At 39.9% G+C, this 23,996-nt stretch overlaps 1 protein-coding gene across 1 annotated transcript in view; it reads right to left on the bottom strand.

The window, feature by feature from the left end:
* Positions 1 to 23,996, bottom strand: part of LOC147313580 (adhesion G protein-coupled receptor D2) — a 91,995-nt gene that overhangs the window by 47,515 nt on the left and 20,484 nt on the right. The window contains exons 21-22 of the mRNA XM_086263254.1: positions 6,393 to 6,434; positions 2,820 to 2,873 (exon numbers count right to left, since the gene is read on the bottom strand). Of these exons, the coding sequence (XP_086119380.1) occupies positions 2,820 to 2,873; positions 6,393 to 6,434 (96 nt within the window). The remainder of the gene's footprint in view (positions 1 to 2,819; positions 2,874 to 6,392; positions 6,435 to 23,996) is intronic.

Raw genomic sequence — 23,996 nt, 5'->3', positions numbered from 1 at the left:
GTGGTTTTTCTCCATGTGCTCCAGCTTTCTCCCACAGTTCACAGCCATGTATAGCAGATTAATCGGTCGTTATAAATCTAGCCACCTGCAAATTCTTCAACGATAGCAGACTATAGCAAGACCAACGACTTTTAAAGTTAAATATTGCAACACCAGGGAAAAATGATGTGTTTGTGCCAGACTGTCATACAGTACTGTCTAAAGGTTTCAGCCAACACTCATTTCCACTGAACACTGACGTATGAATCAATAAAGTATTCCAAAAAAAACATTTGAAGCACCTGAAATGATGAACCAGTGATGTGTCTACACATAACAGGAAGAAAAATACTAGTAAATAAAAATAACTTAAATACTTACTGGCAGCAGGAACAAAAATGTTCCAATTTCTCTAAATGAAATGGAAAATACCAAGAAATACTATGGCAAATTCTAAGAGAGCTATTAGCCAAACACTTCGCATATCTTAGCACAGTATGCAGTGTGTCCTTGAGGAAACTAGACTGGTGGGGGTCACAAGTGGCAGGCCTAAAACACTATCTACAGCTGATGAAAGCATGAACATTATGTCCTTAGCCCCTTAATGCCTAATATATCATATACGGGTTTTGTGGGTTTTTGAGACTTTTATATCATTGGTGCGGGTTTTTTCTCCCCTGAAAAAAATAATAGATTGGATGATACATTAAGCTATAAATTATTTAAGAAATAGAGAAAAAAATCCAGCAAAGCCCTCACATAGGCTCTAAGAGATACATATGGTCCTTTATCTCCTGCTCTCCTGTTTGCTGAAGCCTCATCAGACATGGTCTTACTAGAAAATTGACTGTGACGAAACCACTATTAAGAAGTATTACACAAGATAAAGCTGGCTGATGAATCCAAATTTTAAATTGTGGGTTCAAATAGTCATCAATATGTATGGCAGAAATAAACAGGGAGGTATAAAACACGGTGGAGGCTCTGTCATGGTTTGAGGCTGAATTTCAACTGGTGGTGGTAGAGACTGTGCCACCATTCATGGAATTCTAAACACAGAAAAGTACAGTTACATAATCTGGAAAGGTGTGATTGGCAACAGCTTCACTGTTTAGCATAAGAAACACAATGCCAGTGCAGTAAAAGCATAAGAAATGACAAGCTTGCTTGTGAGAGTTCAGGCTGCGTTGAAGAGTAAAGATAGTGAAACCAAATATGCACTTTCAAACTCTGTTTTTGCCTTATATACTTTATTCCATTTATTTTTGCATATTTCAAGAAATCTCTATACATATTTCCCCTTTTCCTAGCAAAATATAAAGAAATGATGGGTGGATCAAGGTTTTGGCAGAATACTGTGCATTTATACCCTTTGCACTGTTTAGAGACACTACATCAGCCTAGAGATGAAGGCATATTCCAAAAGTCAGTACTGCGGTGGCTTTGACATAACTCGGCTTAGTACTGGCTACGTTTAATGTTTTTACAATAAAGGTATAAGAGGACAATGAAAGCTTAAAATGGTCTTTTTTTTATTTAAATAACCACTTTCAATTCCTAAAATGAATTTATTGTGAATCATCCTTTTCGGGGTAAATCTTCACTCATGAGTAATGCAACATATAAATCCCTCTATCTCTGAAGAGCCATTTGTCTTCAAATGACCCCATATGCAGTAACACGCTGAAGCCTCTTTATCCCTCACCCGGCAAGGCACAATACCCAATCCTATGTTTTACAACAAGGGGATATATAGGAGCATGTGCGGTCATCTAGAGCCAAATGTCTCCTATCTAACCAAAGGACAGGTAGATACAGTATTTCAAGCAGGATTTATGGCACAAGATAGCATTAGCTAAAAACTGTCAGGCAGCGGTGATGGCTAAAAAACGCATTCTGATAGCGGAACCCAGCAGGATTGGAAAATTGCCGCCACAGAGGGGAGAGGAAGCAGTAAAAATGATGGTAGATGGGGGGGGGGCTCACTGATAACATGAGCAACCAATATATCAGATTGCACCAGGAGGCAAGTCCCCCCCAACCCCCCCAAACACACAACCCCATTGCATAGACATGCATACAGGGAGACATGCAGAAAACATTAATTAGCCAACTTATTTATTGCATTCCTTTTTTATTATAAGGTGGGTCACATATGTGGGTTAGAATACAGAGAAAGGTGCTGTGTGGTGTGCTCCAATGGGAGCAGAGGCTTTTCATGCACATGCACCTGTGTATGCAATTGGAAGATGAGGTTGGGTATAAGTTTAATGAGAGTTTGTCAAGGCGTTAAGGTTTGCAATCGTATGCGTGTCTGACATGTGCATGTTTGTGTGTGCTACAGACTTGTGACTACTTTTAATGTCCTTTGGTTAGGCTATAATCTCCCAAGACGCACACACACCACAGACACACGTGCAGCATCCCACAATTTCAGCCAAACGGCGTCCACCAAGGTATAAATACTGGCCTGACACTTTAATGTCAGGGGATGGCTTGTCCTGGATTAGAAACTTGTAACCCACCGTGGAGCTTGACATTGCTACGATGAAGGTGCTGCAATGGGGAGAGTGAGGAGGGCAGGGAAGGGGGGGGGGGGGGGGTTATTATGGGTGTATGTTTGATGTATAAGGGCATCTAACACGGACTGTCGACTAGTGAGCCGATGTACAGAGACTCTTTGTGGCATTGCTGTAGTAGGAATTTTTTCTTTCTTTTTTTCATGAGAAGCAAACGCTGTAAGGAAAATTGAGTCTGTCACACCAGTGTTTATCACACACACACAACAGAATAAAGACGTGCACACACACTTGTTCACAGGAAAATGGAAGATTACATACTGAAAAATTAAGCGCTTTTCTCCTCTCCTTGATTCTGTTGACCGTGCTTCGAACCTGAAAGAAAGACACAGAGAATGGGAGCAAAAGAGATAACTGCAGCACACGCTGAATTAAAACAAAATATCTTCCACAGCAAACACCTGCGAGTATGCAAAGTGTAAAAATGGAGAAGGGAGAATAAAATGTGGAATGGAAGGAACATATTTTGAGGGTTAGTTTGCAGACACTGACACGCAGTGGTTGGGATAGTGTATGTGTGTGCGAGAGGGTGCTCCAGCATGTCCCAGCGGCTAATGGGACTTGAAAGTGACACATAGAGCTGGCAAACTAAGGAGACGACTTCAAGCTATCATCTGTCAACACAGAGCGCCGGGACCAACAAATGGGAGCTATTGGAGGAGAAGGGACTGGCCTAGCAGAACAGATTACATTTTTACACTCAGATGAAACAGTATACTGCACACCTTCATTTAACACATAAAATACCAGACAGAAGTTGATATATATATATATATATATATATATATATATATATATATATATATATATATATATATATATATATATATATATATATATATATATATATTTTTTTTTTTTTTTTTTTTACAAGAACTGCTTTGCTTCGATTACATTTTGCTAATTTCTCAGTACAGTGAAATAAATATTACAGGATACAAAAATTAATTCTTACATTTTTTCTATTCCTATACTTTATTAAACCAACTTTATTCTTTAATTTCTATTGGGGCGCTGTTATTATTTTGTTATTAAAATTTCTTTAACTGTTTACTAACAAAATACTAATAAATAAGTAAATAAAAATAGGTTAAAAAATTGCCGGTAGTTCAGTTATTCCTATCTTCTTCAAAATCCTCTGGTACTTGTGAGAGTGAGCATGTGTATGTTTGCGTATGCATGCGCGCTCTTGTGTTTGTGCCCTCTGTCAGCACTAACTGTAAATTTGTATCGGCTGGGCACTTATCACTACAGCCCGTCCCAGCCCGGCCCCTTATCACTACAGCCCATCCCAGCCCGGCCCACAACGTTAGTGAATATGCATTATGGCTTATGGCTTCATTAAGTCACGCCGTGTTATAAATTATGACACCACAGTGAACGCATACACACGGTCTCAGAGACAGCATGTGTATGCAGAAGATGTTTTGCATACGTACCACTGCTGAAGGGCGACATAATGAAGAGAGCCTAAGCCTCGTGACAAGGCAAAATCAACAATGCCAGCATTGCGTTTCAAAAGCCCTTCTATTATTTCTGACAAGATACTAAGGAGGTCGTCAACACAGTGCAGATGTTGGATAGACACTATCTTATCATTATTTTAATGGGCAAAATGAGACGCGAGGGTTTCACTGATCTCAAAAGCAGCCAGTGAGCTGAGGCAATTACATGACACAACTTAATTAATCATTTGACAATGAGGGGAAGGGCATTGTTTTAGATGATCGTTATGCGTTTAAGGGGTTTGCGCACACTCAAGGTTTCGCAATGATGCAAAGGATGCAAAGCATGGTTTCCCATGTAAATGGGTGCTAAGCGATTACCATATTAAAGCAGTCTGCCCGACAACACCTGCCGACATCCTTGGAGCTGATGGAAATAAAAGGTCATCAAAGCGTGGGATTACAAGGTGACCACCAAGGAAAAGCTAATTGCAATGAATAATGGAAAGCTACTGTCAGGTAATTAGCAATTAAAACGATACATTTTGAGGGTAATAGCAGCAGATGTAGTCTCTCTTCCATACCATACACAATTGTAATTATTCAGCCTAGAAACCGGCTTCATAAATGGAGCATGTCCTGACTTTCAGGCACTAGTTAATTCACCACCTTAAGAATATCAAAGCGAAATCTCCTGACACAGAGGCGGTTAGACTCATCTGTTTTAAATGTTAACAACTAACAGCAACTTTGCAAACTTTTTACACACAGTGTGCTCACTGTGTGTTTTGTGTACCTGCCATGTGCTATACCAGCTGTCGCTGAAAGTCCCTTCCAAGACAGCTTTTGAATGAATCAAAATGCCAGGACACCGTATATCCTGCCCACAGGATCCTTACAAAAAAATAAATAAAATAATAAAATTTTTACCAAGCAAATATTTTCTTTTAAGGGGTCACGAAGGCTGAAACCTAAAGCCAACGTTGCCAAGCATCACAATCTGGAGGAAAAAGTAGAAACAAAAGAAAAGCTCCCTACTCTTCGAGAGGTGATGGCGGGGTCAGTGGGAGCAGATGAAATAATCACTCAGTTTTCTGTTTTGTTTTCCCCAAATTTTACCACAACAGTGAGGTCCTCTTGAAAATCAAACCTGAAGAGGAGCTGCTCACAAACCACGAGGACCTCAGGGTCAAGGACAGCATGAGTGTAAGAAAACTAATTCCCGAGCACTGAAAAGCCACTTAAGCAAGAATGCTATATTGATGTATTTTACAGCGCGAAAGGTCATCCCTCCCTGGCTCTGCATTGTCAGTACGTCGCCTATGACTCAGGGACGCTGCTCTCGGCGCTCTCGAGAAGAAAGGAGGGAGAAAACAAAATGGAAAAGGACAGAAAACTCGAGATGTTCTCTTTGATGGTCAGCAGCCAGGTGATAATGACAGAAAGCTGAAATAAAAGAGACTGAAGAAAGAGAAATAGAAAAGAGCAGTGGAGGACGATGGACTAATGACCAATGACCTTGTGTATTCAGTCAAAGAAAAGCCTAACAAAAAGACAGCGTATATGTGTATTCACCATAAATGAATAGCAAGCCGCAGAAACGGTGTCTTAGATTTTGCTTCGTATGCTGCATTTACATTCAGATTTACAGTCTTTTCCATTTGCTTGTTGCTTTCTTTATTTTTGCACATTTTTCAGACTTTTGAATTTTAAATTTTCACATGCAACTTTGGAAGGTGGGCCTAAGTTTAAACGCAGCATCACCTATGCAGACTTTACAAAGAGCCACAGTTGACCAAGAGTGATTTTTGTGACATGCGACTCATCCATTAAATCACAACTCTCCGTCTAGACGCTCAACCATTCTCCACCCCCGCACAGCTATGGTTTGGTAAATGGTAATAAGGCAGTAAGATTGCATTTTATCACCCTTCATTCTATATTGTTTGTTGCATATTGTCCCCCCACCACCACCACTACCTTTTTTTTTTCTTTCGGTTCAATTACGGGTACTGCTTGGAGCCCTGCAAAGCCCTGGCCAGCTGCTTTGTCAGGATGCTAAATGGAGGGCTGTGAGTTTAAAAACTTAAAGAGGCAGTGAAATATTAGCCAATGTGGGTGAGGAATGAGTGGCTGAGAACTGCAGCGTGTCAGTGTTAAATGGTTGGACTCAGATGCATATAAGTTAGTCCAAGCATGAAGGGCAGTGGGACGCTCGCATGGAAACGATGTCCCCTCCCCTCCTTCTCATCCCTCTACCCATCCACACACACACACACACACACACTCTGGCGCACCCCACCCACACTGATTTTAAGCAAGGAGCCCATCAGAAACTTGTCATTTCTCTCATTCACTCCAACAGCCTTGAGACACAATGCAGACTTACCTCTGTGTTGTACACCCCATATATCAGAAAGATGAACAGGCCCTGTAAACACAGACAAAGAAAGAGAGAAAGGGAGAAAGAAAGAAGAGGAGGACAAAGTTGTTACACCTGTTTTCTCTCTTATATTTTTATAAAAATAAAAGAAGAAGAAGAAGAAAAAAGATCAAAACTAATGCAGGTAAGGTTGATTTGAAGTCTATTCTAGTCGCACAGAGCTGAATTAGACTTTAGTCGGAAGTAATGAGGAAAGAAGTAGGACAACTTCTCCAAAGTGGGCCACCTCTGTATAAAGCTCAGCTTGCATTTGTTTCGTCTGCAAGACTTCTTCCTCGTTGCAGGCTGCGCTAAGCCATCAAAGGCTTCAACCCAAGGTTCCACACAGTTTTATTGAAATAGAAAATCTCAAGTGCCTATATTCATACTGTGTTCTCTGACATTAAAAAAAACACAATTATATGATTGAGTATTAACAAATACACACAGAGCACACGCATTATGTAAAGAAACAAAAAATCTGTGCTCATAAATCTACGCAAATAGCAAGAAACGAGGCAATAAAGACAGCATTAACAGTGGCGTCTATTAAAACACACTCACATGTACACAGCCCCACACTCACACACACAGAAAGAGAGCAACCCGGGCCAGACGAGACCATCAAGGAAAAACCATTGGAGGAAAGCGGAGAAAGAAAGAGACAGAGGGAGCATAATGAAAAAAATGGCACATAAAAGAAGATATTTCATGTTCACAACACTCCACGGCTAGTACCCAGGGCCCAAGAATGCCATGCCCTTGGATGCATAAAGGCTGCACTTTTGGTCACAGAAAAACAGCTATTTTTCATTCCGTTTCATTGTGGCATCCACTGAATGTACAAGCTGTGCATTCGCCTTCGAGCCATAATGTAATCCTGATGCCTCAATGAAAACAGTGAGAACAACATTCTCAGAACACTGATTGAACCGTGCCACAAAAGATGTACCGAGAAAAATGAAAAGGCAGTTAAAATCCTATAAATTTCAAGGCTGATAGATATGGTAGATTCTTTGATAAGAAAACCGCTAGCACAAAAAAAAAAAAAAACTTTTAAAAGTACATCTCTCTGCTTTCACCGCAACCAAGTACGTCTCTGTTGCTTCATCTTTAAACCAGGGTAAGGACACATCCCGAAGACAGGCAGGCACAACCTGCCCAATGCATCAATCAAGCTGAGTTTGGAGCATCCAATTTTTGCCCGAGGAAGATCTCGATGCATCACCATTGACAACATGATTTGGGGGCCCATTCGGAGTGACAGGGCGACAGTGGCTGACGATGATGACCTCTAGGCCAAGCTACTACAAATTCACCTGGCCGCATTGTCCTCCGGGGACTGAATTGCCCCGTCTGTCGCGCAGGCTGGTGACACCTTGCGTACAACTGACAATTTCTCTTGTCTGCCATTCTGAAGACACAACAAGGAATCGCACACCGAGATCCGTCTGCTACATACTCATGTGAAGTGGCCAAAAAATAGATACAAGAAAAAAAAAAAAAAAAAAAAATTTCCATAGCACAGTGTGACCATGAGAGCATAGGTGAGGTTGGTGACCTGATAACAGTGGGTGAGCTGAGGTTTCTGGTTTTCAAAGTGCATCCCATAGCTTATACTTTAACTACCCGATACACAGGAGTAATGTTAAAAAAAGAGCAGCGCCCACAAAACCTTGTCTTCACGTTAAATAAATAAATGAATCAACGAATGAAGGATGAGACTGTGTTGTTTTCCAAGTGTGACAGCAAGATCATCTTTTCATCTGTTATCATCTCTGCTCCAATTTACGAGCATTAGATGACACTCAGCCATCGAGCTCAAAGAGACTGGACTGCAAAGGTGAAAGGCTACTCTAGATATATGCCAAGCCTGGACGTTTTTCAGCAGTTTTTCTTAGCAGTCAATTGAATCTATACACTTACTGGTCACATTGTAAGGCACTAAAGGGACCCAAAAGTGTGCCAAGAAAATATCCCACACACCATTTCGACACTACCACCGGTGTGAACTGTTGATACAAGGCAGAATGGATCCAGCGTTGTATATGGCAAATTTTGAGCCTAAAATCTGAATGTTGCAGGAGAAATGACCATTTATCAGACCAGTCTTCCTGTCTTCTAGTCTTTTGTTTAGCCTGTGTGAACTGTATCAATTCCTGTTTTCAGGCCGACATGAGTGGAAGCTGCTTTAGCCCCTCTGTTTCAGGGATGGGGTGCTCAGAGATGCTGTTCTGCATACCTTGGTTGTAATCAATGGTTATTTATATATAGTTATCGTTTCCTTTCTATCAGCTCAAAGATATAGTTCTTTGGGGAAAATGCTCGTTTTGAACTTCAGCAGGGCATCCTGAGCATGTCTGCATGCCTAAATGCAAGTTTGTGGTAAGAAGCAGTTTAACCTTAGATGTGCGTGATGAAGTGGACGGTGAGGGTATATTATTTAACGTCGGCTAGTAAAAGGCTTTTGAAAAGTAAAGAGATATGGTTTTTTGTCATTTTTTAAAAAATAATATGGACTGACTCTAAATGCACATCACTCGCGATGTGAGATAGAATTGTTACTATAGGGCTGTATTTGGGGTGTCTGTCCTTCTGCTGATAAATATATAATAATTAGACCTCTATAAGGTAAACCTTTAAAATCTCTGATGTCCATTGAGAATTATTTAAAAGCACAAGCAAAGTGTTTATCATGTATGTAAACTCAGCGTGGCTCCATACTGTTTGCACACACAGACACATGCACACATGTTAGCAAGCACACACACACACTAACAGACAGTGGGTGGTTAATTTGCAACACATACTCCATTGTATTGCATTAGAATTGCAATTCCCAACTTATTGTTGCAATTTGATTATCATGTTTTTGATCATTCCTCTTATTTGTAATTAATCTTTTGTTGTGCAGTGAACAAAGTGGGGAGAACATAGTGTGCACATTAGGAAAAAATGATCTATTAAAATCTAATTGAGTTAAAAATAAGTGGCAGCGCAACAATAATGACGGATTGTTTAAAATGTTAATTCATTAATATTATCCCTAAAAACAAACAGACGGGAAAATGGGGCGCATTATTTAAATGCAAGCGTGCGTTTCTAAACTCTGCCGCATTTCTTTTGAACTCTGCAGAAAACGCTACAAATTTATGCAAAGAACGAACACAGTTGCTTTCAAAGTATTGCCATACTGTACATCAAACAGGGGAGCATAAATTAATTAGCATCTCACTAATTATGGAACAATTGTATGTTTAAAAAGTTACTGTGTTTGACCAAAAACACCATTGCCTCAGAGAGATGTGCTCTGCCGCAGTGCCGGGCAGGAAAGTGCATTTGTGTAAACGTGCATGCGCGATCCTACTTATCAGAGATACTGAGAGTTTTGTCTGGACAACAGAAAGAACAAATGAAAGTCAGACATCGATTTACTTTCAAGAACTCTGAGTCAAGCCATTTAAAGCGGCTAGCCCTGATATTGTTTACTACTGGCTGTTTGTGATGTCGACAACCTCCTTTGGAAATTTACCTCTGTTGTCCTTGCAACTCACTCTTCGTAAAAGCATCAGCTGAGTGCATTAAATATTTAAGGTGAGCCATTAACCGCTGGTTATACTTGTAATAAAAGCTTTATTCCTGTGTTTAAGTGTCTGCTTTGTAAGAGAATATATTAAATGAAGCTTAACTCCCTCAAATGTAAAAAAAAAAAAACTACAGATCTTTGGCAAATACAGACGTCGTTTTTGCCTATCTGCATGAATTAAGACGGGCAACTCCTGCGTTATTAGATAATAAAGCAGTTCGAATTTCAGATAACAGATTCAGGTGCCAGAGAACAGATCTGACTCTGGGTTTTTTCACGTTTCACAGTCATTTGATTTTATGACAAGATAAAATGAATGAGCTGGTAGCAACTGATCGTTTAGCTCAATAATATTTTCTACAGAATACAAGGTTGCTGATGGACAGTGTACAGTGCGGTACGACAATAGTTCAGCAAGATAACACAAGACAATTATTTAAAACATAACTTACACACTGGCTGACCACTAAAGGCTGATACAACTTGTGCACACAACTTCTCCTATTGTTTTAACTTGATTGTGTTTAATTGATCAACATGATCAAGGCGAATTAAACACAATTTTCACATTTTCAGGTATTTTCAGTCTTTAACACTGAGAATTCATCCCTGCATATGTTCAGCAGTGACACAAATCTCCAACCTGAATACAAACACTGACCACTTTTAAATTCCCTACAACAGCTCCAAGTTTCCCAAGCACATACGCTGTCCTCATTTTGACAGTAAGCCTACTGCAGGGAAGGGTGTTTTAAAAAAGCCACTTTCTCTTATAACAAAAAATAATAATAATTATACTATTTGTTTATGGCATATGCAATGTTGAACCCTTCAACCTCTCAAAGAATTCCCAGAGAATAATCCCTCTACATTTCTCCCCTCACTTACTATCAGCGCCCCTATTTCCCACTTCCATCAACCTCCCCACGTGTGTAGAGAAAGGAAGCAGAGAGCTGGCAGGTAAAAATCTCAAAAAGCAGTAGTTTTATGGCACCGTCCTTGGGAAACAAATTTTCAATGTACAGATATGAAAACTATGATTAAGGTGGAAGGGCAGTGTCTTGGCAAGGGGAGAGGGGGTGGCAGGGCAGCTTTTTCTTTCTCGCTGGAATGTATTGTCTCAGTCAGCCCAACGCTCCCTGTAGTATGAGAAGGAGCTTAAACGTTAACATGAGATATAATGACAGGGAACTCTGCTGTTCTGTCTGCTTGTTATATTGAAAAAAGAACCAGTATGGCTGCAATTTTGTCATCCTCCTTATTATTTTTACTTAGTGGTACAAATGACTTGCAGTAAAACAGATCTATATACAATAGATGTGTAAATTTTCAGCCAACCCCTTTTTAAAAATATTTTTATAACCGTGGTCTTGAGCAATAGTTTCTATGATTTCTATAGCAGTTTTTCTTTGGACATTGGCTGCTTTTTCACTTATTTTCAATCCAGTCATTGTACCTGATAACTTCCAGCTGTAGTTTTTCTTTTTAGTTAAGCCACTTAACACTGACCTGTGAATCAATAAAGCATAAAAAGGGCACCTAACTCAAAAGATGAACCAATGTTCTGTCTAGACATAAAGACAATTTAGGAAAGAACCAATTTAAAATTGTATCTTTAGGGATTTTGCTACTCTCAACATGTCACAAAAATACATTTCTTGTGTCGCATCTATAGAAAATGCCAAATGTGACATTTTGACAGGAAAGAAAGCTTGCCTATGAGTATCTGCCTTGCAAACTGTACAGTATTTCCCATTTTCCTAGCAAATTATAAAAAATGAGAAGCTTAGTCTTATGCACACTACTGTATACAAAATTTAATATGTTAATTTACAAGACAAGTAACAGGGTTTTTTTTACTTTAAACATTTGATTCTCCTTTGTGAATATTTCTGTATCTCTATTTTTGCAATAGAGATGCATAAAGAAAAAAACTTCTAGTTCAAAGTTTCGATCCCAGTATTAGAAACAACAACAACTGAAGACCACCACCTCCACATCCCCTCAGTGAATTCCAGAGTCACTCTCTGCCAGAAACGAGAGCCTTTTGAACAAGCTGGGCCCGACGTCAAATATCCTCGCCTAAATTCAAACACACAGAGACACTTTTCACAAATAGAGCTATCCGCATCTCCACTTGGCAAAAAAAGGGGAGGAAAAATTCTGCCCTCACACCTGGTAATCATTAAAGAAATGAGAGACAGAAGAGGTTAAAACACCGTGATGGGGGGGAAAAAGAAAAGAAATTCACACTTCTGCGCTGGGACTTGCTAATGTCTCTGACCCCTCCACACATAAACAGTTTAATTAACATGTATACATAACTTTCACTTTAACTGTTCATGGCATGTCAAATCAAAGTGTCTGTCAAAGCTGTGAAACAAGGAGTTGATACTTTGCAGGCCCTCGGTTTGAATCCAGCTCCACTCAACTGCTCCAGCTGGAAAGAGATACTGGCAAGAAGAAGTGAAGGCAGGCAGACAGGGCAGGTAGACGGGCAGCCTGCCACTCTGTCAGTTTGAGGTAAACACCGCCCAATAAATGCTTTGTAGCACCCAGAACTGCTCAAGATATGAATTAGAGAAGATGCTTGAAGTGGAAAAATAAAAGTCAAACCAAACAGGTTTTTAAGATTTGGGTGGCATCACATCTTTCAAGCTGAAATTGCTCGCCTTTGCAGCAAGTGAGCACCGTATTCATTATGGTGCAAACTCAGTCCACCCTACTGTAAAGATGGCTGTGAAAATAAATCATCACACTCTCAATCATCTTAAAGTTGGCCTCTGTTGTGCACAAAAGCATGACATCAACCATTTATAGAGAATTTGTACAATTGAAAAAGATTGTTAGGTGCAAAATGCAACCAAATACATCCAGTCCTGACAACTGGAATAACCTAAATTTTGATTTGGGTATGTGCCAAAGTTTTCTTCCTGTTTCTTTCTCACTGCACATTATTAGAGAAAGTGGAAAAGTTATTCTATTAAAAAAGAGCCCTTAGGACTCCCTGTTTCTTTCCCCATACACACATCCAGTCAGTCGGGCTGTCACGTTGAGGAGGGGACCCCCCAAGCCAGCCTGCCTCCACGGGGTGTGTAGCTGCAGAGGAAAACTGTCAGTGTTCGCACACAAACAGGCACACAGTGAAGCCAGCAGCAACACCAGTGCTGGTGTGCGATGGCTCAGGAGAGGAAGGAGAGTTATTAGCTTAGCCCTGAACCACCTACTTAATATAGGGGCCGGCGGTGATCGCTAACAGAGCCTGGCAGAGGTGACAGCTTTTGGCCCTGCTTGAGGAAATCCAATTGAAAAGCAGCCAAGAGGAACAACAAGCCCGAAACAGATGTTGCTCGCTACCACCAGTGCAACTTGGGTACACACAACCCAGCGGCAACAAACCGCGATGGCAAAACTGACACACAAACATACACACAACGGACACAGAGTGGAGCGCACACGCTTACACCACAGAGCCACATGAAACTGTGGAGGAACAAAATTTACAAAGGAAAACATCAGCAGCAGCAGATGTCTACAAGGACAGCAACGAGGAGCGATTTGTACGTTTATTTTTAGTTTCTATACTCTCTTTTTTCTTTCATCACTTTTCTACAGAGTGGCAACTACAGTTTAAATATATTTAAAGAGAACAAATCAAGAAAAAATGGAGCAGAGGCCAAAACAAAATCTTTCTTCCTAGACAAGAGACCCACCCAACAATCCATCCATCCATCTATGAATCCCTTGTCTTTTCTTTTAAGAACGTCTGGTAAGGCGTCCTAGTGAAAACACAGGCCTTCATATTATTAAAGCGCTTTTGCTCAAGTATTAATTGAGTTTGGCAAGTCTGGCCACACTTAATCCTAATAACGTTCATTTATTTTTTCCATCACCGCTACTGGGAAAAAGGGCAAGGAAGAGATGGGGAGAGCGAGAGATAAAGAGAAAGGGGGAGAAAATGGGCAAAAATCAATTGTGACATATCTTTATTACCACTCGATGACAAATGACGGCACATTTGCCATTGCTCTGGCATTGTGTCAGTGTGTGTCATATTGATTTTACATCAGATGGACGAACGTTATTGATGAAGTTCCAGAAAAACAGATGACCGCCCCATTTGAGTTGTTTTTTTAGCGTTTAAATAAACCAGGATGACAGCAAATTAAGACAGTAATTGTCACATGGCAGATCTCTCCTTTTGCTTTTCCGACAATTTTTCTTTAATATAAACCAAATTTCGAAGCATTTGCGGAAACCAAGCCTGCCACGAGATCAGCGGGAGTTGGCAACTACACCCTGAACCTGATCACATGGAACACATGTGGGAATGTAATGGAGGAGCAGTACAGAGAGCACGAGAACGAGAGTGAACTGTAAACAAACTAGCTTTTAAACAAGACAATTTCGAGTTGCGTGTCTTGGGCGCCAAGAAAAACACAGCCACGGAAAACTGATACAAACTTTTAACACATGGGTCAAAGCGGGAGTCTTTGAACTGCCGAGGGAAAGCCGGCCGCCAGTGCAGAAAGCTGTTTAATTAAAAATACTTAGGTATTCAACAGGCCTTTTTGGGGTGCCCTCTTGTCAAATTGTATGTGAGCCTGCTGTCAATCGTTTTTTTAATTTCACAGTTTTCCGCTGACAAGGGGGGGGGGGGGGGGTGTCAGATGGGAACAAGTTCTCCTAAAAACAGCAGCTGGATCCTGGGTAAATTTAGAGAAAAGGCCACTCACAAATATAAATCTGCACAGTCGGTTGCAGTAACAGACATAATACCATATTAGTGTATATACTCTTGAACCGTATACTTATACAGAATTAGACACAGTAATATGTTGGACCTGGTATTAAAATACCATTAGAATTACCACCAAACTGTGGTTTGGTGGTAATTCATAAACATGTAAGCTTCTTCCATTTAAACTGCCTTCAGAATATAGAAGGTACCAGATATTTTGCAGAGATTTGCAATCATAGCATAGATAAATTATATAATTTATGATATATACTGTTTTATTGTAGAATATTTGGGGGAAGGACAAATAGGTGACGTCTTTAATGTGATGTCTTTTTAATTTTTCAAGTCAGAAGGAGTTCACATTAACAGACAACATAATCATGTACTGCCAGCCACTTATTTTCGTGTGGCATTGAGGAGCTGGAAAGGCATCACACACACACACACACACACACACACACACACACACACACACACACACACACACACACACACACTTCCAATATACCACCACAAGCACAGGCACTCTTAGTGGCTTCCAAACAGTAATTGCACTCTTATGTAAGTACAAGCAAGCTCAGAATCAAAGTCAAGTGTCTGGAAGTTGAACACCACCTGAGCCTCAACTTACCATTTTTCCAAAAAAGTGTGCCAACCCTAATGGGCCAAAATACATACCATTATGTTTTTGTTTGTTTGTATTATTTATTTTTCTATAAAGAGTGTACGCTTTGCCTAGAGAACTATGACACATTTGCCCTTGGTCTATTGTTCTTGTGCCGGTGCGCGTTCGACTTATTCATATGCATACATTCGCGGGCATGAAAACAGTTTTAAAGCACCTGAAAGGTACATTGGAACCTGCAAACAAACAACTCTTACGCATGCACAGTAACATTTGAGCAGAATACTTTGTGCAAATTGCACCACTGACAAGACCGTGTTGCAGTGCCCTTGACTAACAATGACAAATGGATGCAATATGCAAAGTCTGAACAAGTTGCTTTTGGGTGCAAAATAGGAAAAACGTTGCTCCGGGTACCATTATGGGATGCGTTTGCTATGCTGTTTCTCAACTAAGGTGAGCCCAGCCGAGGTTAATGGCACGTGTTAAGATTGAGAAGTGTAGGTGAGTGATGTCTGTCGAGAGAAATCAGAGAGAGCGAGACAGAAAGACGGACCTTCTTTCTCTCGTTTAGACATGTGAATTGCCGATTGGTGTCTTGCTTGTTTTATTATCTATTATTATGCCGAATCTGTGACCTTGTATTTGTAAAGGACGTAAGTGACTAAAGACACATTAGCAGCATATGAAAAAATTATGTGCTCTAAAAACCTATAAATTATTTTTAACTAATAAGTCGTTTTCTATCCCCGAGACTCTTACTGTCATGTTTTGTAAATAAAGAAACAGAGCAATAAAATAAAAGTAATACATCTAACTTATAATGTAGTGTCCTTACAAAGCAGCAGGAGCTTCACATACCTACTGCATTTCCATCAATCTGCTGTCAATCTGTCACACATCTGATAAAAGTGGAAATAATTTCATTTTTTAGGATGCAAAATATTGGTTTTATAGTGTTGTTGTTTTTTATTTGCCTAAATTAATACATACATAAATCAATAGCTCATAGAAATTAATTATTAAACCACTAAGAGTTAGTAACACCCCAAAAATAAAAAATAAAAAATAGAGAGAAAAGGACAATAAGAAAGAGTGTCTAAAATAATGTGTATGTGAGTGCATGAGTGTAACCGCTGGGTTTGTAGTTCTGTTTCTGCGTACACCTACCCAACATAATCCCACTTCTGTGTCTTTCTGTATTCATCCGCCTGTCTGTGTTTGTGCACGCGCATACACATGCGGTACAACACCACCGCGGTGGCAGGGTGCATCCATCATGATAAACCGGGAGACTCGGCGACTGTCACATGCAATCACACTTCACTACGGTTCACAGGACTTCAAAGTGAAAATGAATGATAGCTCATCGACATGAAGACTTCATATATCTTCGTTTTTTTTTTCTTGCTCTTTTCTGTCTTTTATTTTTGGGAAGAGACTTGTATCTTTTCTCCCAGCCCCCCTTCGTTGTGAGGCTAATCGTTTTTGCCCATGGCTGGACGCACAAGTTAAAAATAAACAATAAAAAAATACATTCTGCCCACTCAGTTTGTAAGAGAATCTAAATGAGTAACACAGATTTTCAGAAATAAATTCAAAGTTTGCTTGTCCCACAAATTGCATTCATGTAAAGTGTGAGTAAAGCTGTAACAGACTTAAAGCTGCAATAGGCGTTGTATGGCCACCAGGGGGCTCCAAGAGTACCTCACCAGTGCATTCTGTTTGTCGTGATGTTAATTGGGTTAACGAGTTCTTTTATTTCTTTCTTTTTCTTATTCTGTGTTATTTCCTGTTTTGTTAGGAACATGTCACCTTCCTTTTATGTCTTGGGTGTTGATTTTTTTCTTTTTTATTCAATTTTTGGTTTGGTTTGTCTTTTTGACATCATCATTACACCATTGTTACTCTTCTTTGCTCTTTTGCGTTGGTCTGAGTTGAATACATTTTGCCATCAAAGTGTGACTGCTGGGATCAGCATGCCCTCCAACTTGTTTTGACTGACATTTTTCCACATGGACATTACAAGCAAGGATCTATAAGCCAACTACAAGCAGACTAGAAAATAACGCATTAAGAACAACTACACCAGTGGTGTCGGCTGCTGTCCATTTGCATTTTTGCAAGCAGGTAACCCCATCCTTACCCTGCGCTGCTTAATGCACGTATCTGGCAGATTACTGGTGCTTCCCAGTTGTTTATCTTGCTGTGTGCCTTCCCCTGTGCCCTCATTACTTTTGCTTCCTTATTTTTTGGTTATCTACTTGGACTCCTTCTTGATTTCCTTTGTTATCACCTCTTGTAATTTTATTTACTTCTCTGCAGTCGATCCTGTACATGATCCCAATGTCCTGCACTTGGTGTTTCCCCTGTGAACATACCAATATTACTTTATCAAGCCCTGCTGACATATCGATAAACATAATCCTACCTTGCCAACATGAGCATCAAAGAAAGTGTCTGCATCCCTGACTTGTTTAATCATTTGTTATGTTTGGCTATTAACCAAGCAGCCACCATTTATCAGGTAACAGTAATCTAAGTTACTGATTACTAATAGTAAAAACAGTGTTTCAAGCGAAGCAAAGCATAAAAATACAGATACAGCTTTTAAACTATCAGTATTTGTTAACCTCAGTGAGCACTTGAAAACATAACCCATGCATGAATTGCTGCACTCTGGGGATTCAAACCCTTGACCTTTGCAACTCCAGAGGAGCTTATTTTAGAGACCGCGCCACTGGGGGACGTGGCTTTCAACTCACGTTCTCACAAGTTCTCACAAGTTCTCACAAGCTGAAGCAATGATGCTGCGTTTGCAAAACTGGGCTCTGTTTGTTCGTTTCAATGTAACAAGCATCCAAAGGGAGAAAATTTACAAAGAAGATGCGTCATGCATGCTTCCATCCCAATGAAGCCTTGATGACAATGCAGAGAATGACAGCAATATTTCAGTTTGAAAGTTAATGTGAACAATGGCAAGTATTAAACTTGTTAGATTTGTAACTGCTAAAAAGTCAACTGAGACGCAATAATGCCAACTCTCTAACTGCTTCAGCGCAGGCAAGGGTAGCTTTTAATCTAGTAATGACTCTGAAATGACAGTATGCTTAAAAAAAAACAAAAAACTAAAGATCCTGGTATAGACCTCCTCGCCTCTCCCTCTCTCTCTCTCTCTGCACTCTGTCCCAGGCTCTGCTCTTGCTCTCTAAGCTGTTTGATTGGCACATGCTTTCACTTAATGAGGGATAATTACTAAGTGGGAGAGCACATCTGCTCAGTGTAAAAAGAAGTCCAGGCCTGGTGCAATCTGTCAGACAGGGCTTTCAGGTTGTGTGTGTGAATGCCTTACCCACCTTCAGCAGCCCCCCAGTCCTGCATAAACCCTCCAGGACCCTCCCTACACGCCGTCCCGACGAGAAGCAGATTAATATGAATCAGCATGTGGCTGTAAACACTCGACGGGAAGAGTGTATATCTATGTGCGTTGACATGCATAGGAAATGACCCGGAGTATCTGTGGAGGACTGGCTATGGGCCACGGCAGGAAGGGCAAGAGGCCAGTGGGGACATCAACATCCCAATCAGTGTCCTGCTGCCAGAGCTGTTGTTCTCCAGCTCCTATCGCACTGTTTTGTTTGCTTTTACACAATGCTACACTGTACTAGTAGTAAAATACTCAGGTAGCTGCAATTCTTCCCAGACACATCCACATAGTGCTCATAAATCATCTCTGCTAAACGGTCTCTTAATGACCTGCCTTTGTGTACAGTTAGAATGGGAACTTGTCATGTTTAAATTGTGAAATTATAATTTACTGTATTACTCAGTGAAACTGAGTTGCCAGATATTAAAAATTTTGACAGAATATTCTGTAGGTTTAATTTGTACTTCACATTCTTGATTACAGCTACTTAACAGAAATAGTGGCAGCACACATACATTAGCCAAAATGAGGAGAGAATTCACATGCTACTTTTCAAGCAAAAAGCACAGCGCAGCTTTGGGTAACCTAGATCAAATCATTTCATTTTATCTGCCTTATAATTTAACACAAAGTCGCTCCAGATGAGCACGTTGTGTGGCAAGTGTGTGACCCATTGGTTTGTCACTCAGTGTAATCGCTAAGGTGTAATCAATATAAATTCACCTATAATTAACATATATTTTATCTATCCGTTTGACAGCTTCAAAAGTTATCAAATATTTTTTTATCTATTTTAAATACATTTTTAAAAATGAGGATTTTTTTTTTTTAATTATCACATGCAAACTGGATCTGACGTTTGACAGCCTTTTAACCTTCCGACACTTTTGTCCACCCTTCATGCCCCCGCCTCGGCAGCTCCTTCCCACCCACCCACTAAAAGAACAACAGGGTTTTGCTTTCTTGCCCTGCACTGACCCAGTTCCCACTAATTACCCACAAAGTATACATCAAAGCCGGGAAAATCTACAGATCTGCGACAACGAGGCAGAGTAAGAAAAAACAGGACTATCCCCAACCTAGTCACCCTGAGCTGTTACCGATACAGCCGCGTGAGTTTGTCTGTATTTTTGTGCATGCGTGCGAAGTGGTGTTAGCCGATACAAAAGGCACGACGGTGAACTTATAAATAGAACGGTCATTGTTTCGACATGGGTAATTTCGGGTGTCGGAATTGTTCCTGACACTGTCAGCTGTGTGGCTTAGCTGAGGGGGAAGGCGGCAGGGGTGATGGATGAGTGAGGTCATGAAGTCTAGAGTCAGCTGATGGGATAACATGCATATACACACGGAAACAGAGAAATAAATATTACTAATAGCATCAAAGCATGGAATCAAATACAAACTATAACATGCATTAAGGCCATTGAGCATAATTGCACTCTTTTTTTCTCTTTTACGCCTTCCCTCTCTCTTTCTCTCTCTCTCTCTCTCTCTCACACACACACACACACACACTCGCGCGCACACACACACACACACACACACACACACACACACACACACACATAGTTATCATTGGGCAGGGGGCAAAGGGGATGGTTTGCTTTCTTATGACACAGTCTATTACTAAATTGAGCTGGCAGGTAATTCTAAGGCAAATAAATGCCAGCAGGTTTAACACAAGGAGAGGTCTTTGGGGTGGCGGCAAGAGCAATGACAGAAATTCTTTGGCCTCTTTTGACAGGAAGCCTATTATTCTCGCCGCTTTATTTTCCCAGGCTAGTTTTTAAAACTGATCTCTCCAAGAGAACTCCCCGCCCTAACAATCAGACCTTCCCCATCTGAACCACTGCAGCTGGTTCTTTGGTTCTGCTGGTCTGTGTCTTTACTCCCTAGACTTAATATTTACATTCTATGAGAATGAAGGCTGATTTTTTTGTCTACCCTTCAGTTAATTTCAAGGGTACTTAGGTGAACATTTTAGTAAAGTATTTTCTGTACACAAACCTTGATGCTAAGGTTGTGAAATAAGCCTCTCCATCTGTAAGAAATCCTCCCTTCAAACAGGTGAACAAGCGCTTGTATGAAATATTGCAGCACAGCTCTAATTTTAATGTTGTTTATTTAAACTAAAATAAACATTAAAAATATAACAAAAAAAGATGAAAAGAGGCAACAGGGGAAAAAAATAAAAGTACAAGTTGAGACAAAACACACTATAAATATACTACTTTTAAAAAAAAAAGCTGAGCTACATCCTCATTATAAATGCCATCTCAGACGGGCATGGTGGGAATCGGTGCTGACCTTGGTATCCCGTTTGAATATTGTTTTAATGCCGCGTCTGGTAATTGAGAACGCAACGCAAACAGTGGACTCTTTTTCAAAGGGAAAGTTATTTTCCCAGGCAGTGGGAATGCAAACAATGAAAGAAGTGTATTTATTTGTTTGTTCATAATTATCCAACAGACTCATTAAAATATGGATTTATAAATAAATCTCCATGATTTTACCTATGACTACATTAATTTAAACATTTCATCACCCACTGCTGTATAATAATAATTTGTACGCAAAATATTTATGTTACAAAGTTGCATTTGCAGTATTTTAGTTTATTTCAGTAGCTAAGGAATTAAAATTCAATTCAATAATTAGAAAATAATTAGTGAAAGCATATTAACTAATACAAGAAATGATGAAATATTCACAATCACTTGCTATCTCTGTGCAACCAGTAAATTCCACTGTACTGGGAGAGATGGCTGCTGCTTTAAATTGCGTGTGATCAGCGCTACGGCAGACAATGAATAAGGATGTCAGGGGAATTGAGGGGAATATGGTTCCTGTTTTCTCAAACAGTCCAAAATGAAAAACATTTCCCTCTGTAATCTGGCCAGTGAGAGCTCTGCCATGTGTGCACATCGACACTCTCGACTGTGTCACTGCGTTAGTTTGCAGAGTGAGTTTATAGGCAGTAAAAATGTGTTACAACACAGTTTGGACCACTTCAACGTTTGCTGACTGATATTTTGCACGTGTTTCATTGAATCTTTGTTTGATTACATTGAACGGAAATTCCACGAGCATAACTTCTACAAAAATCTTAGTGTATATATACATTTAAAAGTAGCATTCCTAAAAATAAAAATAAAAACATGGCAAGCTGCAGTTATAAATGGTACAGTAGGAAAATATAAGGAGTACAGGAGAGGAATGCTGTGGCTGTGAATGGGCCAGTTGTGCAGGTCCAGATGAATGGGCTGGAGATGCCTGACTGTGAAACTGGATCCAGGTCCTGCTGTTTTGGTTTCTTCTGCCAAATGAGAAGTTAAAATAACTTCTAACTCCTCGGTTTGTAGGGCGTTGATGGTAGCGGTGACAAGCGATCACACACATTATCCAGATACACATGCACACAGATATTCACAATGCTTAACGGGCCGTTATGTTCAGCAAAAAAAAAAAAAAAAAAAAAAGCCAGACTTTACACAAGAAATCGAAATGCAGGATCACACATGTACCACTATGTGCCAGTTCTTTGCATACACTTTCCTTCTTCTTTTAAATTTTTGTTGTGAGATTATTTTGAATTGAGGTAAAAGGTATATAATAAATAACAATATTTGCTTTGTTTGCACAAAAAACAAGCAACATGAGAAACGGAAAATTAATTTGAGCTCTGAAATATTTACAAGCCAGAGCATTGCATTTAAGAACATGAAAATCTTTTTTTAAATTCTTGATTTTTTTTTGACTTGATGTTTGCATGGCAAAGCTGAGGACCATTAGCAAAATTACACTTTTGCACAGGCAGCGCATTGCTTGATCTATCAGCAAATATCTAACTGAGCTGGTACTTGTAAACTGGGCAAATTTAAATGAAAGCATAAAAAAATACACTGTGCATTTTTCTCATCTCACATTCAGACAGGAAGTGGAATTAAAACTGAATGTGAGGTCTTTTAAATTTGTTTGAGACATTTTTACCTGAAAGGGATAAAGCGTTGGCAGGCAAAACTGGATACAGATCGGTGATTCTGTGTTAAAGCTGTCGGTTTGTATTTTGGGGCAACATTAAGTACTTTTCTGTTTAGCTGAGAGCTCGTTAAGTTACGAGTGTTTAATCTTTAAAAACATTTGCTGTGGTTTTTCACTTCCACTTGGTCAGTCAGCGTGAGCAGAGGTCAGATATTAGCATATTATAAAGTCCAGTCAATGCAGTAACATCCAGTTACACTAAATCTGTTAACATCAAATTTAATCTCAATTTTTTTACAGAAGTAATCTCTGATGTTTTGTAGTCTCTGACCTACTGAGCAAAGAGGAGAAATCACCTCTTCTCGAACAATCGCTTCAGATGCTGTAAAAGTATGGCTCACTTATACAGCAAATCTCCCATATGGCAAAAATCAATAAGCGGTGCGAGACTCTATTGATCATATCTGTATCACGGATGCATACTGACGTCCACCAGCCAAGCGCGTGTAAATGTGTGTTGATGTAAGTGGACTGAGTAGAGGAGTTCATTACAATGCAAACAATATTTTTTTTGAAACCTTTAGCTGCTTTAAAATTACACCTCAGTCTTCCTTTGGATTATCAGGAGTGTTTTATTTACTTTGTGAGCATCTAAAGTGAAGTAACTGGAGTGCAATGCAATGTTATCATAAGCAAAGGGAAGAAGTGGAGGCGGGGGGAGGGGACAGTTACACGGACCAACTTTTTGGCAAAACCAAACCAGCATACAACTGCCTCATTCTTCCTTGGTGTGTACAAATATCTCTTCTAAAGTCATCTTTATCCCACAGGGACAGAACACCTGTAGACTCGCCGCCGTGTTCATGTCATTAAAAAAAAAAAGAAAATGTTGTTGTCATCAATTCCTATGATATAAAAGAACTTAATGTGATATGAATGAAACAGCTCAGATAAATTATCTCAATGATTTCTCTATATATTTGCAATGTAATGACAAGGCACAGGGCTGCCCTCCGCAGGAAGCGAATGGCCATAACAGAAATAAAAGGATGCATTCTTGAAAAAAACCCAAAAAACTGAAAACAAACCACAGGGACTCGTTGCGCTCTCCACGACTTACTGAGAACAATCGTTACCCTAACATTTTCTTTCCAACTCCGTAACTTCCTTCCTCTCTACTTTGTTTTCTCCCTTGCCTCTTTTCATCC

The sequence above is a fragment of the Aulonocara sp. 'chitande type north' Nkhata Bay genome, linkage group LG15 (genome assembly GCF_057382095.1).
Source record: "Aulonocara sp. 'chitande type north' Nkhata Bay isolate Kocher_YH1m ecotype deep benthic linkage group LG15, A_spYH_male_GT1.1, whole genome shotgun sequence".
Classification (NCBI taxonomy): domain Eukaryota; kingdom Metazoa; phylum Chordata; class Actinopteri; order Cichliformes; family Cichlidae; genus Aulonocara; species Aulonocara sp. 'chitande type north' Nkhata Bay.
The sequence above is the reverse complement of the archived record's forward strand: the minus strand, read 5'-3'. Positions and strand labels throughout refer to the sequence as shown.